The following is a 15,120-nucleotide window of genomic DNA, read 5'->3' as shown; positions in this document are numbered from 1 at the left end:
GTCGCCCCCCGCTAGTACAACGGACCGTAGTTAGCTAACACACGGTGTCGCTCCCGCCTGCGGGAATAAACTGCCAGACAGGCGGGGGATGAAGGACACGCTGTCTACATGGCCTCCCCGTCACTCGTTGCTAACTAGCTAACTTACTATGTTTTTATATAGGGTTTATCTGCAGTTATGATGCATTACCGCCATCCACTGTAGTGGAGCGCCCCTGCCTTCCGCCTATGTACTGGAGTCATAGTTTAAAGATTGACAATAGAAATATAAAGACAGGTTCCTGCAGATGCAGGAAAGCCCACATGCAGGAACACCCCGAACTGCGGGCTGCAGTTGTACTCTTCTCACTGTTATGGGTGGTCTGGTCTCTCATTGGTCCTGGTGAGGGTTTATAACGTGATATGTCACCAGCGGAGTGAGTGTAGGGTGTTTTTTCTCTCTTCAGTGACAGGATTATCATCTCAGCGCTTTAACATACCGCCAAACCGCAGATCAAATGTCGGGAAAGGTTCTGTTCGCTATTACAATGTAATAGTGAATAGGAATAAGAAAAACAGCTTTACCTATACAACCGAAGGTATTTGTATGACGACAAGACCCTGAAGTGACAATTCATCGTCAATAATGTATGTATGAATATGTTTGTGAATTTTAGGCTATCTATCAATATGATATTCTTAATATTTCTGTGGTCTATAATTTCTTATCAACAGATAGCAGCACCCAGATCATCTCTGCCTGGATTGTGATTAGCCTAGTTTGTTTTTGTCAAGCAATTGTCAGGCATTATGCTAAGGAATGCATGTTGAGATCACAGTTATATTCATCTGATACAATGGAGACTGAAATAGGCTATGGACATAAACACAACAATAGCTCGTTTACACAAAGTCGTTATTTAGGCGTTGTGAACTGGTCACAATGTGGAAGATTCATGTTTGAACAGCAGTTTATGTCAGGTCATCCTGGTCTTCTGCTGCAGAACAGTGGGTGTGTTATGCATCAGCATAGCTAACAGTTATTCCAGTTGCATATATTGAAAATATATCTGAAACATATTTGGAATACATGCCGTTGATGAGGACCCGTGTTGGACAAATGTGGCCACCTGAATGTGTTCTCACTGCCCATTCATTTGGCAGCCTTGACTGTCAGCCAGATAGCTTTGTGTGGGATCGCTATGTCATAACCCACTGGGCAGTCATCAATTCAACATGTATTCCAAGTTGGTTCTACATCATTTCATTTAAATGACGTGGAAACAATGTTGATTCAACCGGTGTGTGTATACTTCTAGTATATGAATAAGATCCTCAGCCAATGGGAATGTTGGTGTGTGTCTACTTCTAGTATATGAATAAGATCCTCAGCCAATGGGAATGTTGGTGTGTGTCTACTTCTAGTATATGAATAAGATCCTCAGCCAATGGGAATGTTGGTGTGTGTCTACTTCTAGTATATGAATAAGATCCTCAGCCAATGGGAATGTTGGTGTGTGTCTACTTCTAGTATATGAATAAGATCCTCAGCCAATGGGAATGTTGGTGTGTGTCTACTTCTAGTATATGAATAAGATCCTCAGCCAATGGGTATGTTGGTGTGTGTCTACTTCTAGTATATGAATAAGATCCTCAGCCAATGGGAATGTTGGTGTGTGTCTACTTCTAGTATATGAATAAGATCCTCAGCCAATGGGAATGTTGGTGTGTGTCTACTTCTAGTATATGAATAAGATCCTCAGCCAATGGGAATGTTGGTGTGTGTCTACTTCTAGTATATGAATAAGATCCTCAGCCAATGGGAATGTTGGTGTGTGTCTACTTCTAGTATATGAATAAGATCCTCAGCCAATGGGAATGTTGGTGTGTGTCTACTTCTAGTATATGAATAAGATCCTCAGCCAATGGGAATGTTGGTGTGTGTGTGCATGTGTTTGTATGTCTATGTGTGTGTGCATGTTGATGTGTGTGTGCATGTGTGTGTATGTTGATGTGTGTGTGTATGTTGATGTGTGTGTGCATGCTCCCGTGTGTGTGTGTGTGTGTGTATGTTGATGTGTGTGTGCATGCTCCAGTGCGTGTGTGTGGTGTCTGTTAGGTGAGAATAGATTATCAACTAGGTACAGTTAACACAGTTACTGACTAATCCTATGAAAGGAGTGACTGCATTAAAGGTTGCCTTTCTCCCCGACCTGGCTGTCAGTGAATGGACACCTCACCTCTAATCTGAGTGTCCCTAGGATGTAATGGTACTACTGTGACACGTGTCTTACATTGTGGAGTAGGATTAAGTTACGCCTGATCTAGGGTTTGTGTAGTTTTCTTTTATTAACCCTAACCATGGGCCTATATTGTGAGTATCTTGTGATTGGTTGTAAACCAGGAAGCAGGTTTCTGTCCTTGAGGGGGGAGTGGAGGAAACGTTTCATTTGAATGAGTTCCTTTAACACGTGGCATTGTGTTTGTATTAGTGGGGATGGCAGAATGTGTCGGGAGTGCGGCAGTGGGGGGCGGGGTCATTATGTAATTGTTCTGAAATGCCACGGCTCTGTAGTGTTGTCACATTGCGGGAGAGAGAGGTGGGGTATGAGGAAAGAGAGGTGGGGCATGAGGAAAGAGAGGTGGGGCATGAGGAAAGAGAGGTGGGGCATGAGAAGAGAGAGGTGGGGCATGAGGAGAGAGAGGTCGGGCATGAGGAAAGAGAGGTGGGGCATGAGGAGAGAGAGGTGGGGCATGAGGAAAGAGAGGTGGGGCATGAGGAAAGAGAGGTGGGGCATGAGGAGAGAGAGGTGGGGCATGAGGAGAGAGAGGTGGGGCATGAGGAAAGAGAGGTGGGGCATGAGGAAAGAGAGGTGGGGCATGAGAAGAGAGAGGTGGGGCATGAGGAGAGAGAGGTGGGGCATGAGGAAAGAGAGGTGGGGCATGAGGAAAGAGAGGTGGGGCATGAGGAGAGAGAGGTGGGGCATGAGGAAAGAGAGGTGGGGCATGAGGAAAGAGAGGTGGGGCATGAGAAGAGAGAGGTGGGGCATGAGGAGAGAGAGGTGGGGCATGAGAAGAGAGAGGTGGGGCATGAGGAGAGAGAGGTGGGGCATGAGGAGAGAGAGGTGGGGCATGAGGAGAGAGAGGTGGGGCATGAGGAAAGAGAGGTGGGGCATGAGGAAAGAGAGGTGGGGCATGAGAAGAGAGAGGTGGGGCATGAGGAGAGAGAGGTGGGGCATGAGAAGAGAGAGGTGGGGCATGAGGAGAGAGAGGTGGGGCATGAGGAAAGAGAGGTGGGGCATGAGGAAAGAGAGGTGGGGCATGAGGAGAGAGAGGTGGGGCATGAGGAGAGAGAGGTGGGGCATGAGGAAAGAGAGGTGGGGCATGAGGAAAGAGAGGTGGGGCATGAGAAGAGAGAGGTGGGGCATGAGGAAAGAGAGGTGGGGCATGAGGAAAGAGAGGTGGGGCATGAGGAGAGAGAGGTGGGGCATGAGGAGAGAGAGGTGGGGCATGAGGAAAGAGAGGTGGGGCATGAGGAAAGAGAGGTGGGGCATGAGAAGAGAGAGGTGGGGCATGAGAAGAGAGAGGTGGGGCATGAGGAGAGAGAGGTGGGGCATGAGGAAAGAGAGGTGGGGCATGAGGAGAAAGAGGTGGGGCATGAGGAAAGAGAGGTGGGGCATGAGGAAAGAGAGGTGGGGCATGAGGAGAGAGAGGTGGGGCATGAGGAGAGAGAGGTGGGGCATGAGGAAAGAGAGGTGGGGCATGAGGAAAGAGAGGTGGGGCATGAGAAGAGAGAGGTGGGGCATGAGGAAAGAGAAGTGGGGCATGAGGAAAGAGAGGTGGGGCATGAGGAGAGAGAGGTGGGGCATGAGGAGAGAGAGGTGGGGCATGAGGAAAGAGAGGTGGGGCATGAGGAAAGAGAGGTGGGGCATGAGAAGAGAGAGGTGGGGCATGAGGAGAGAGAGGTGGGGCATGAGGAAAGAGAGGTGGGGCATGAGAAGAGAGAGGTGGGGCATGAGGAAAGAGAGGTGGGGCATGAGAAGAGAGAGGTGGGGCATGACGAGAGAGAGGTGGGGCATGAGGAAAGAGAGGTGGGGCATGAGAAGAGAGAGGTGGGGCATGAGGAAAGAGAGGTGGGGCATGAGAAGAGAGAGGTGGTGCATGAGGAAAGAGAGGTGGGGCATGAGAAGAGAGAGGTGGGGCATGAGGAGAGAGAGGTGGGGCATGAGAAGAGAGAGGTGGGGCATGAGAAGAGAGAGGTGGGGCATGAGGAAAGAGAGGTGGGGCATGAGAAGAGAGAGGTGGGGCATGAGGAGAGAGAGGTGGGGCATGAGGAAAGAGAGGTGGGGCATGAGAAGAGAGAGGTGGGGCATGAGGAAAGAGAGGTGGGGCATGAGAAGAGAGAGGTGGGGCATGACGAGAGAGAGGTGGGGCATGAGGAAAGAGAGGTGGGGCATGAGAAGAGAGAGGTGGGGCATGAGGAAAGAGAGGTGGGGCATGAGAAGAGAGAGGTGGTGCATGAGAAGAGAGAGGTGGGGCATGAGGAGAGAGAGGTGGTGCATGAGGAGAGAGAGGTGGGGCATGAGGAGAGAGAGGTGGTGCATGAGAAGAGAGAGGTGGGGCATGAGGAGAGAGAGGTGGGGCATGAGGAAAGAGAGGTGGGGCATGAGGAAAGAGGGTGGGGCATGAGGAGAGAGAGGTGGGGCATGAGGAGAGAGAGGTGGGGCATGAGGAAAGAGAGGTGGGGCATGAGGAAAGAGAGGTGGGGCATGAGAAGAGAGAGGTGGGGCATGACGAGAGAGAGGTGGGGCATGAGGAAAGAGAGGTGGGGCATGAGAAGAGAGAGGTGGGGCATGAGGAAAGAGAGGTGGGGCATGAGAAGAGAGAGGTGGGGCATGACGAGAGAGAGGTGGGGCATGAGGAAAGAGAGGTGGGGCATGAGAAGAGAGAGGTGGGGCATGAGGAAAGAGAGGTGGGGCATGAGAAGAGAGAGGTGGTGCATGAGGAAAGAGAGGTGGGGCATGAGAAGAGAGAGGTGGGGCATGAGGAGAGAGAGGTGGGGCATGAGAAGAGAGAGGTGGGGCATGAGGAGAGAGAGGTGGGGCATGAGGAAAGAGAGGTGGGGCATGAGAAGAGAGAGGTGGGGCATGAGGAGAGAGAGGTGGGGCATGAGGAAAGAGAGGTGGGGCATGAGAAGAGAGAGGTGGGGCATGAGGAAAGAGAGGTGGGGCATGAGAAGAGAGAGGTGGGGCATGAGGAGAGAGAGGTGGGGCATGACGAGAGAGAACGAGAGAGAGGTTGGGCATGACAAGTGAGAACAAGAAAAGGTGGGGCATGAGAAGAGAGAGGTGGGGCATGAGGAGAGAGAGGTGGGGCATGAGAAGAGAGAGGTGGGGCATGAGGAGAGAGAGGTGGGGCATGAGGAGAGAGAGGTGGGGCATGAGGAGAGAGAACGAGAGAGAGGTGGGGCATGAGGAGAGAGAACGAGAGAGAGGCGGGGCATGACAAGAGAGAACGAGAGAGAGGTGGGGCATGACGAGAGAGAACGAGAGAGAGGTGGGGCATGACGAGAGAGAACGAGAGAGAGAGGTGGGGCATGACGAGAGAGAACGAGAGAGAGGTGGGGCATGACAAGAGAGAACGAGAGAGAGGTGGGGCATTAGGAGAGAGAACGAGAGAGAGGTGGGGCATGACAAGAGAGAAGGAGAGAGAGGTGGGGCATGACAAGAGAGAAGGAGAGAGAGGTGGGGCATGACAAGAGAGAACGAGAGAGAGGTGGGGCATGACGAGAGAGAACGAGAGAGAGGCGGGGCATGACAAGAGAGAACGAGAGAGCGGTGGGGCATGACGAGAGAGAACGAGAGAGAGGTGGGGCATGACGAGAGAGAACGAGAGAGCGGTGGGGCATTAGGAGAGAGAACGAGAGAGAGGTGGGGCATGACAAGAGAGAACGAGAGAGCGGTGGGGCATTAGGAGAGAGAACGAGAGAGAGGTGGGGCATGACAAGAGAGAACGAGAGAGCGGTGGGGCATGACGAGAGAGAGAGGTGGGGCATGAGGAGAGAGAACGAGAGAGAGGTGGGGCATTAGGAGAGAGAACGAGAGAGAGGTGGGGCATGACAAGAGAGAACGAGAGAGGTGGGGCATGACAAGAGAGAGAGGTGGGGCATGAGGAGAGAGAACGAGAAAGAGGTGGGGCATTAGGAGAGAGAACGAGAGAGAGGTGGGGCATTAGGAGAGAGAACGAGAGAGAGGTGGGGCATGACAAGAGAGAACGAGAGAGGTGGGGCATGACAAGAGAGAATGAGAGAGGTGTGGTATGACGAGAGAGAAGGAGAGAGAGGTGGGGCATGACGAGAGAGACGGGGAGAGAGGTGGGGCATGAGCGGAGAGAACGAGAGAGAGAGGTGGGGCATGACGAGAGAGAGGTGGGGCATGAGGAGAGAGGGAGGTGGGGCATGAGGAGAGAGAACGAGAGAGAGCGGTGGGGCATGAGGAGAGAGACGGAGAGAAAGGTGGAGCATGAGGAGAGAGAGGTGGAGCATGAGGAGAGAGAGGTGGAGCATGAGGAGAGAGGTGGGGCATGAGGAGAGAGAGGGAGAGAGAGAGAGAGGGGGCATGAGGAGAGAAAGGTGGGGCATGAGGAGAGAGAGGGAGACAGGGGTGGGGCATGAGGAGAGAGGTAGGGCTAGATTGCGAGAGAGGGCAAGAGAGAGAGAGAGAGAGAGACTTCATGCTTCCATTGTTTGTTTAAGTATGTTAGTCAGGTATGTACTGTGTAATCAAGTGCAAAGATTAAACTGGTTATTATCAGAAGGGAATACAATATGAGAAAATACATCTGAAAATGACAACAACATGAAAAACAGGATTCATAGATTCAAACATCCATACTTTACCTCAATATTTTCTAAGTTCTGACCACATGTAAAGGTCTATTTCTTATTACATTTTGAATTATACTCAACAATAAAAGGTACTTACACATATTTGATTATTTATTTGATTTAGAATCTGTGCAAATTTTCAATTAAGCATGTAACAAAATATAAAATATGAATGTATAAAATTTAAAAAGGTAAATAGAAAACACTTCAACTATAGTTGCAAACAAAATAAATATAGGTCTAAATATATATATTTGGGGGCTTGCCTGTTTTGCATGTTATTTTGGAATTAATACGTGTCATATATCAATTTGCATTTGGTACTGTAACGGCTGTCGTCTTCCTCCTCGTCTGAGGAGGAGAAGTTTGAAGGATCAGAGGACCAATGCGCAGCGTGGTAATTGTTCATCTTATTCAATGAAAGCGAATAACTCAAAATACAAAAACAACAAAGTGAAAACCGAAACAGTTCTACCCACAAAACCAAACAGAAAACAGGCTACCTAAATATGGTTCCCAATCAGAGACAACGATTGACAGCTGCCTCTGATTGAGAACCATATCAGACCAAACACAGAAAACCAACACAGAAATAGAAAACATAGATTACCCCCCCAACTCACGCCCTGACCACACTAAAACAAAGAAAATACAAAAGAACCATGGTCAGAACGTGACAGGTACCTTGGCTCGAGTGTTAGCACCAACTCACGAAACCCCCGTTTCTCCACCGTGTAAATTGGGGCCATGTCTTTACAGATGTAAGTTGTAACGGTAGCTGTTATCTCCTTCCATCTTCGAGATTCTTTGCCATATGGTGTGCCGCGGGAAAAAGCCTCTTGCAACGTCTGAATCGGGGGTTTGTTTTGAGCACCCAACTGTACTTTTTTGGGTCTCATCCGTAGACCCTCTCCGTACGGTTTCACATGATTCTTGCGTAGGTGGTAAAAGAGGTTAGTGGTGTTTGAGCCTGTTGTTGGGACCGGCCTGCGGCATATTTTGTAGTGGACGGTTTTCTGGTCCGTGTCTGACTTTTCATACCCAAACCAAGTCCATGCGACCGAAGTTGCCCCTCTTTTAGGTATGAGCGTCGTGTCTCCGTGCTCTGTATCACGTTCACTCTCTTCCATGTTTGTTTGTGTTGCAAATTTCCTTCCACACGGCACATGTGCAAGAACGCAACACGTCGTTCAATTGAAAGAGTACGATTTGCTGCACAACGAAATCAACAATAAGCATAATATGAAACGATAGACGTTTCTCTATCGTCACACGATATATATCGTCATATCGCCCAGCCCTAATATACAGTAGTATCAGGTGTCCAGGCATGGAGAAGACGATCAGTAGGTCTGTCTCTCAGTGGGTGAATATGTCAGTACATTCCAGTAGATATCCTCTCTGAACCTGGTAACTGATGGGTGAATATGTCAGTACATTCCAGTAGATATCCTCTCTGAACCTGGTAACTGATGGGTGAATATGTCAGTACATTCCAGTAGATATCCTCTCTGAACCTGGTAACTGATGGGTGAATATGTCAGTACATTCCAGTAGATATCCTCTCTGAACCTGGTAACTGATGGGTGAATATGTCAGTACATTCCAGTAGATAGTCCTCTCTGAACCTGGTAACTGATGGGTGAATATGTCAGTACATTCCAGTAGATATCCTCTCTGAACCTGGTAACTGATGGGTGAATATGTCAGTACATTCCAGTAGATATCCTCTCTGAACCTGGTAACTGATGGGTGAATATGTCAGTACATTCCAGTAGATAGTCCTCTCTGAACCTGGTAACTGATGGGTGAATATGTCAGTACATTCCAGTAGATAGTCCTCTCTGAACCTGGTAACTGATGGGTGAATATGTCAGTACATTCCAGTAGATATCCTCTCTGAACCTGGTAACTGATGGGTGAATATGTCAGTACATTCCAGTAGATATCCTCTCTGAACCTGGTAACTGATGGGTGAATATGTCAGTACATTCCAGTAGATATCCTCTCTGAACCTGGTAACTGATGGGTGAATATGTCAGTACATTCCAGTAGATATCCTCTCTGAACCTGGTAACTGATGGGTGAATATGTCAGTACATTCCAGTAGATAGTCCTCTCTGAACCTGGTAACTGATGGGTGAATATGTCAGTACATTCCAGTAGATAGTCCTCTCTGAACCTGGTAACTGATGGGTGAATATGTCAGTACATTCCAGTAGATATCCTCTCTGAACCTGGTAACTGATGGGTGAATATGTCAGTACATTCCAGTAGATAGTCCTCTCTGAACCTGGTAACTGATGGGTGAATATGTCAGTACATTCCAGTAGATATCCTCTCTGAACCTGGTAACTGATAGGTGAATATGTCAGTACATTCCAGTAGATAGTCCTCTCTGAACCTGGTAACTGATGGGTGAATATGTCAGTACATTCCAGTAGATATCCTCTCTGAACCTGGTAACTGATGGGTGAATATGTCAGTACATTCCAGTAGATATCCTCTCTGAACCTGGTAACTGACGGGGGGTAAGAAATAACGATCATGAGTCAGGAGAACTGACATCCTGTCCGCAGGCTATTAAGCCATCTGTCCTCTAGACACATGTGTGTGTATGTGTGTGTCTCTGACTTGGGGATGGCTTAACAGGGGGATATCAAGAGGAGAGTTTACAGCCAACAAAGCAAGCCTTCTTCTCCCTCTCACTGTTTTGCATTGTTAGGGCCAAATCCTATCTCGAAAACTGCTGACTCACGTAAATCATGCATAGTCAATGGGAGATTTTACCCAAATAATTGTAGGTGTGGTTAAGACTTTTTAAGACTTTTGCAATACAGGATAGTGCACATTTTGTCTCTGTCTTTTGCACTGTTAGTGAATAGTTAGGTCTGAATCCTAAATTTGTTCACATTCTGCTTCCAGTGAAATGGTTTCCTCTCCCTCCTCTGGGCTCTGTTGGTTCTAGTCAGAAGGTGTTAGTGGTGCTGGCTTCTCTGTGACTGAGAGACTGGCATGGCATGCAGATTCATCCCTATTCAGATGTCAGCGCAGCAGAGGGCACTTGGCACCAAGCGTGTTCGTGCATGTGTGTGTGTGTGTGTGCATCAGTGTCTAGTGTCTCCCGCCCTATTCCTTTGTTTCTGCTGCACAGAGCAGTGGGGCTTTGGAGGCCCGGTTGGTTGCTGTTCAGCACTATGTGACAAATGTGTGAGTAAAAAGACGTGATGTGCGGGGATTGAGGACAGGCAGTCAGAGAGGAATGTTAATCACAGTTAGAGAGTCAGAGAGATATCCCGGCTGATCCATCCAGGCAATAACATCACTCTGGTGTGTGGTAATGGCATCTAGATTCTATTGATATGACCATCCAGGCAATAACATCACTCTGGTGTGTGGTAATGGCATCTAGATTCTATTGATATGACCATCCAGGCAATAACATCACTCTGGTGTGTGGTAATGGCATCTAGATTCTATTGATATGACCATCCAGGCAATAACATCACTCTGGTGTGTGGTAATGGCATCTAGATTCTATTGATATGACCATCCAGGCAATAACATCACTCTGGTGTGTGGTAATGGCATCTAGATTCTATTGATATGACCATCCAGGCAATAACATCACTCTGGTGTGTGGTAATGGCATCTAGATTCTATTGATATGACCATCCAGGTAATAGCATCACTCTGGTGTGTGGTAATGGCATCTAGATTCTATTGATATGACCATCCAGGCAATAACATCACTCTGGTGTGTGGTAATGGCATCTAGATTCTATTGATATGACCATCCAGGTAATAGCATCACTCTGGTGTGTGGTAATGGCATCTAGATTCTATTGATATGACCATCCAGGCAATAACATCACTCTGGTGTGTGGTAATGGCATCTAGATTCTACTGATATGACCATCCAGGCAATAACATCACTCTGGTGTGTGGTAATGGCATCTAGATTCTATTGATATGACCATCCAGGCAATAACATCACTCTGGTGTGTGGTAATGGCATCTAGATTCTACTGATATGACCATCCAGGCAATAACATCACTCTGGTGTGTGGTAATGGCATCTAGATTCTATTGATATGACCATCCAGGCAATAACATCACTCTGGTGTGTGGTAATGGCATCTAGATTCTATTGATATGACCATCCAGGCAATAACATCACTCTGGTGTGTGGTAATGGCATCTAGATTCTATTGATATGACCATCCAGGCAATAACATCACTCTGGTGTGTGGTAATGGCATCTAGATTCTACTGATATGGCCACGCCCTCATCACTCCACAGGATCACCAAGAGTCATCATCAGATTGCCTCGCAAGCGTTTGGGAAATTAAATATTTAGTGTCTTTCTCTCTCTCTTTCTACCTCCTTTCCCCCTCCCCTCACCACATCCCTCTCCCCTCTCCCCTCCACCCTCCCCTCCACCCTCCCCTCATCCCTCTCCCTAACTCTCTCCCCTCATCCCTCTCCCCTCCACCCTCTAACCCCCACAGTCTCAGACCATGAACTACGTGGGCCAGTTGGCAGGCCAGGTGTTTGTGCAGGTGAAGGAGCTGTACCGGGGCCTGAACCCGGCCACCCTGTCGGGCTGCATCGATGTCATCGTGGTGCGTCAGCCCGACGGCACCCTGCAGTGCTCGCCCTTCCACGTTCGCTTCGGCAAGATGGGCGTGCTGCGCTCCCGTGAGAAAGTGGTGAGAGGACACAGAGAGGCGGTGGGGGGGGGGGGTCTGGGTAAAGGAGCACTGGGGCAGAGGGCATTGGGTAGAAGAGGGTGCTTACAGTACAGGAAGGAGGGAGGCTCATCCTGGCTCAGTTTATATGGAAATTACCACACAGAAAGAGATGGAGAAAAGGGGATGAAGGGAGAGAGATAAAATAATCATTCACGTATACCTGTAGCTGTCCTTGACCTGAGCTGACACAGACAAAATGGACAATGAGAGTTGCTAAGAGAAATATTTATTGTAGATAGAAGAGAGAAAAATGGAAAGGGGTGGATGGGAGAGCTGGTGGGAGAGACAGAGATGATGGTAGATTGGAGAGATGGAGACAGCGTGGTACGAATACAAAGAGAGATGGAGGGTAGAGCAGAGGAAAGAGAGAGATGGAGGGTAGAGCAGAGCAGAGGAAAGAGAGAGAGATGGAGAGTAGATTAGAGGAAAGAGAGAGAGATGGAGAGTAGAGCAGAGCAGAGGAAAGAGAGAGAGATGGAGAGTAGATTAGAGGAAAGAGAGAGAGATGGAGAGTAGAGCAGAGGAAAGAGAGAGAGATGGAGAGTAGAGCAGAGCAGAGGAAAGAGAGAGAGATGGAGGGTAGAGCAGAGGAAAGAGAGAGAGATAGAGAGTAGAGCAGAGGAAAGAGAGAGAGATGGAGGGTAGAGCAGAGCAGAGGAAAGAGAGAGAGATAGAGAGTAGAGCAGAGCAGAGGAAAGAGAGAGAGATAGAGAGTAGAGCAGAGCAGAGGAAAGAGAGAGAGATAGAGAGTAGAGCAGAGGAAAGAGAGAGAGATGGAGGGTAGAGCAGAGCAGAGGAAAGAGAGAGAGATGGAGGGTAGAGCAGAGCAGAGGAAAGAGAGAGAGATAGAGGGTAGAGCAGAGCAGAGGAAAGAGAGAGAGAGTAGAGCAGAGGAAAGAGAGAGAGATAGAGGGTAGAGCAGAGCAGAGGAAAGAGAGAGAGAGTAGAGCAGAGGAAAGAGAGAGATGGAGGGTAGAGCAGAGGAAAGAGAGAGAGATAGAGAGTAGAGCAGAGCAGAGGAAAGAGAGAGAGATAGAGAGTAGAGCAGAGGAAAGAGAGAGAGATGGAGGGTAGAGCAGAGGAAAGAGAGAGAGATGGAGGGTAGAGCAGAGCAGAGGAAAGAGAGAGAGATGGAGGGTAGAGCAGAGGAAAGAGAGAGAGATGGAGAGTAGAGCAGAGCAGAGGAAAGAGAGAGAGATAGAGAGTAGAGCAGAGGAAAGAGAGAGAGATAGAGAGTAGAGCAGAGGAAAGAGAGAGAGATAGAGAGTAGAGCAGAGGAAAGAGAGAGAGATGGAGGGTAGAGCAGAGCAGAGGAAAGAGAGAGAGAGATAGAGAGTAGAGCAGAGGAAAGAGAGAGAGATAGAGAGTAGAGCAGAGGAAAGAGAGAGAGATAGAGAGTAGAGCAGAGGAAAGAGAGAGAGATAGAGAGTAGAGCAGAGGAAAGAGAGAGGGATAGAGAGTAGAGCAGAGGAAAGAGAGAGAGATGGAGGGTAGAGCAGAGGAAAGAGAGAGAGATAGAGAGTAGAGCAGAGGAAAGAGAGAGAGATGGAGGGTAGAGCAGAGCAGAGGAAAGAGAGAGAGATGGAGGGTAGAGTAGAGCAGAGGAAAGAGAGAGATGGAGGGTAGAGCAGAGCAGAGGAAAGAGAGAGAGATAGAGGGTAGAGCAGAGGAAAGAGAGAGAGATGGAGAGTAGAGCAGAGCAGAGGAAAGAGATAGAGATAGAGGGTAGAGCAGAGGAAAGAGAGAGAGATAGAGGGTAGAGCAGAGCAGAGGAAAGAGAGAGATGGAGGGTAGAGCAGAGGAAAGAGAGAGATGGAGAGTAGAGCAGAGCAGAGGAAAGAGAGAGAGATGGAGGGTAGAGCAGAGCAGAGGAATTAGAGAGAGATGGATAGAGAGTAGAGCAGAGGAAAGAGAGTGAGATAGAGAGTAGAGCAGAGGAAAGAGAGAGATGGAGGGTAGATTAGAGGAAAGAGAGAGGGATAGAGAGTAGAGCAGAGGAAAGAGAGAGAGATAGAGGGTAGAGCAGAGGAAAGAGAGAGAGGGACGGAGGGTAGATTAGAGGAAAGAGAGAGGGATGGAGAGTAGAGCAGAGGAAAGAGAGAGAGATAGAGGGTAGAGCAGAGGAAAGAGAGAGAGATGGAGGGTAGAGCAGAGCAGAGGAAAGAGAGAGAGATAGAGGGTAGAGCAGAGCAGAGGAAAGAGAGAGAGATAGAGGGTAGAGTAGAGCAGAGGAAAGAGAGAGAGATGGAGGGTAGAGCAGAGCAGAGGAAAGAGAGAGATGGAGGGTAGAGCAGAGGAATTAGAGAGATAGAGAGCAGAGCAGAGGAAAGAGAGAGAGATAGAGGGTAGAGTAGAGCAGAGGAAAGAGAGAGATGGAGGGTAGAGCAGAGGAATTAGAGAGATAGAGAGCAGAGCAGAGGAAAGAGAGAGAGATAGAGGGTAGAGTAGAGCAGAGGAAAGAGAGAGATGGAGGGTAGAGCAGAGGAATTAGAGAGATAGAGAGCAGAGCAGAGGAAAGAGAGAGAGATAGAGGGTAGAGCAGAGCAGAGGAAAGAGAGAGAGATGGAGGGTAGAGCAGAGCAGAGGAAAGAGAGAGAGATGGAGAGTAGAGCAGAGCAGAGGAAAGAGAGAGATGGAGGGTAGAGCAGAGGAATTAGAGAGATAGAGAGCAGAGCAGAGGAAAGAGAGAGAGATAGAGGGTAGAGTAGAGCAGAGGAAAGAGAGAAATGGAGGGTAGAGCAGAGGAATTAGAGAGATAGAGAGTAGAGCAGAGGAAAGAGAGAGAGAGATGGAGGGTAGAGCAGAGCAGAGGAAAGAGAGAGAGATAGAGAGTAGAGCAGAGGAAAGAGAGAGAGATAGAGAGTAAAGCAGAGGAATTAGAGAGAGAGATGGAGGGTAGAGCAGAGCAGAGGAAAGAGAGAGAGATAGAGAGTAGAGCAGAGGAAAGAGAGAGAGATAGAGAGTAGAGCAGAGGAAAGAGAGAGAGATAGAGAGCAGAGCAGAGGAAAGAGAGAGGGATAGAGAGTAGAGCAGAGGAAAGAGAGAGAGATGGAGGGTAGAGCAGAGGAAAGAGAGAGAGATGGAGGGTAGAGCAGAGGAAAGAGAGAGATGGAGGGTAGAGTAGAGCAGAGGAAAGAGAGAGAGATAGAGGGTAGAGCAGAGCAGAGGAAAGAGAGAGAGATAGAGGGTAGAGCAGAGCAGAGGAAAGAGAGAGAGATAGAGGGTAGAGCAGAGCAGAGGAATTAGAGAGAGAGATGGAGGGTAGAGCAGAGCAGAGGAAAGAGAGAGAGATGGAGGGTAGAGCAGAGCAGAGGAAAGAGAGAGAGATGGAGAGTAGAGCAGAGGAAAGAGAGAGAGATGGAGGGTAGAGCAGAGGAAAGAGAGAGAGGGAGAGTAGAGCAGAGCAGAGGAAAGAGAGAGAGATAGAGAGTAGAGCAGAGGAAAGAGAGAGAGGGAGAGTAGAGCAGAGCAGAGGAAAGAGAGAGAGATGGAGGGTAGAGC

The 15,120-nt window shown here is 48.6% G+C and overlaps 1 protein-coding gene across 1 annotated transcript in view; it reads left to right on the top strand.

The window, feature by feature from the left end:
- The first annotated feature begins 334 nt into the window (after nucleotides 1-334).
- The window catches only part of LOC129811515 (phosphatidate phosphatase LPIN1-like), a 56,402-nt gene continuing 41,616 nt past the window's right edge, over nucleotides 335-15,120 (top strand). The window contains 2 exon segments of the mRNA XM_055862887.1: nucleotides 335-626; nucleotides 11,377-11,577. Of these exon segments, the coding sequence (XP_055718862.1) occupies nucleotides 11,386-11,577 (192 nt within the window). The 5' untranslated portion in view covers nucleotides 335-626; nucleotides 11,377-11,385.

This window comes from Salvelinus fontinalis, chromosome 15 (assembly GCF_029448725.1).
Source record: "Salvelinus fontinalis isolate EN_2023a chromosome 15, ASM2944872v1, whole genome shotgun sequence".
Taxonomy (NCBI): Eukaryota; Metazoa; Chordata; class Actinopteri; order Salmoniformes; family Salmonidae; genus Salvelinus; species Salvelinus fontinalis.
The sequence above is the reverse complement of the archived record's forward strand: the minus strand, read 5'-3'. Positions and strand labels throughout refer to the sequence as shown.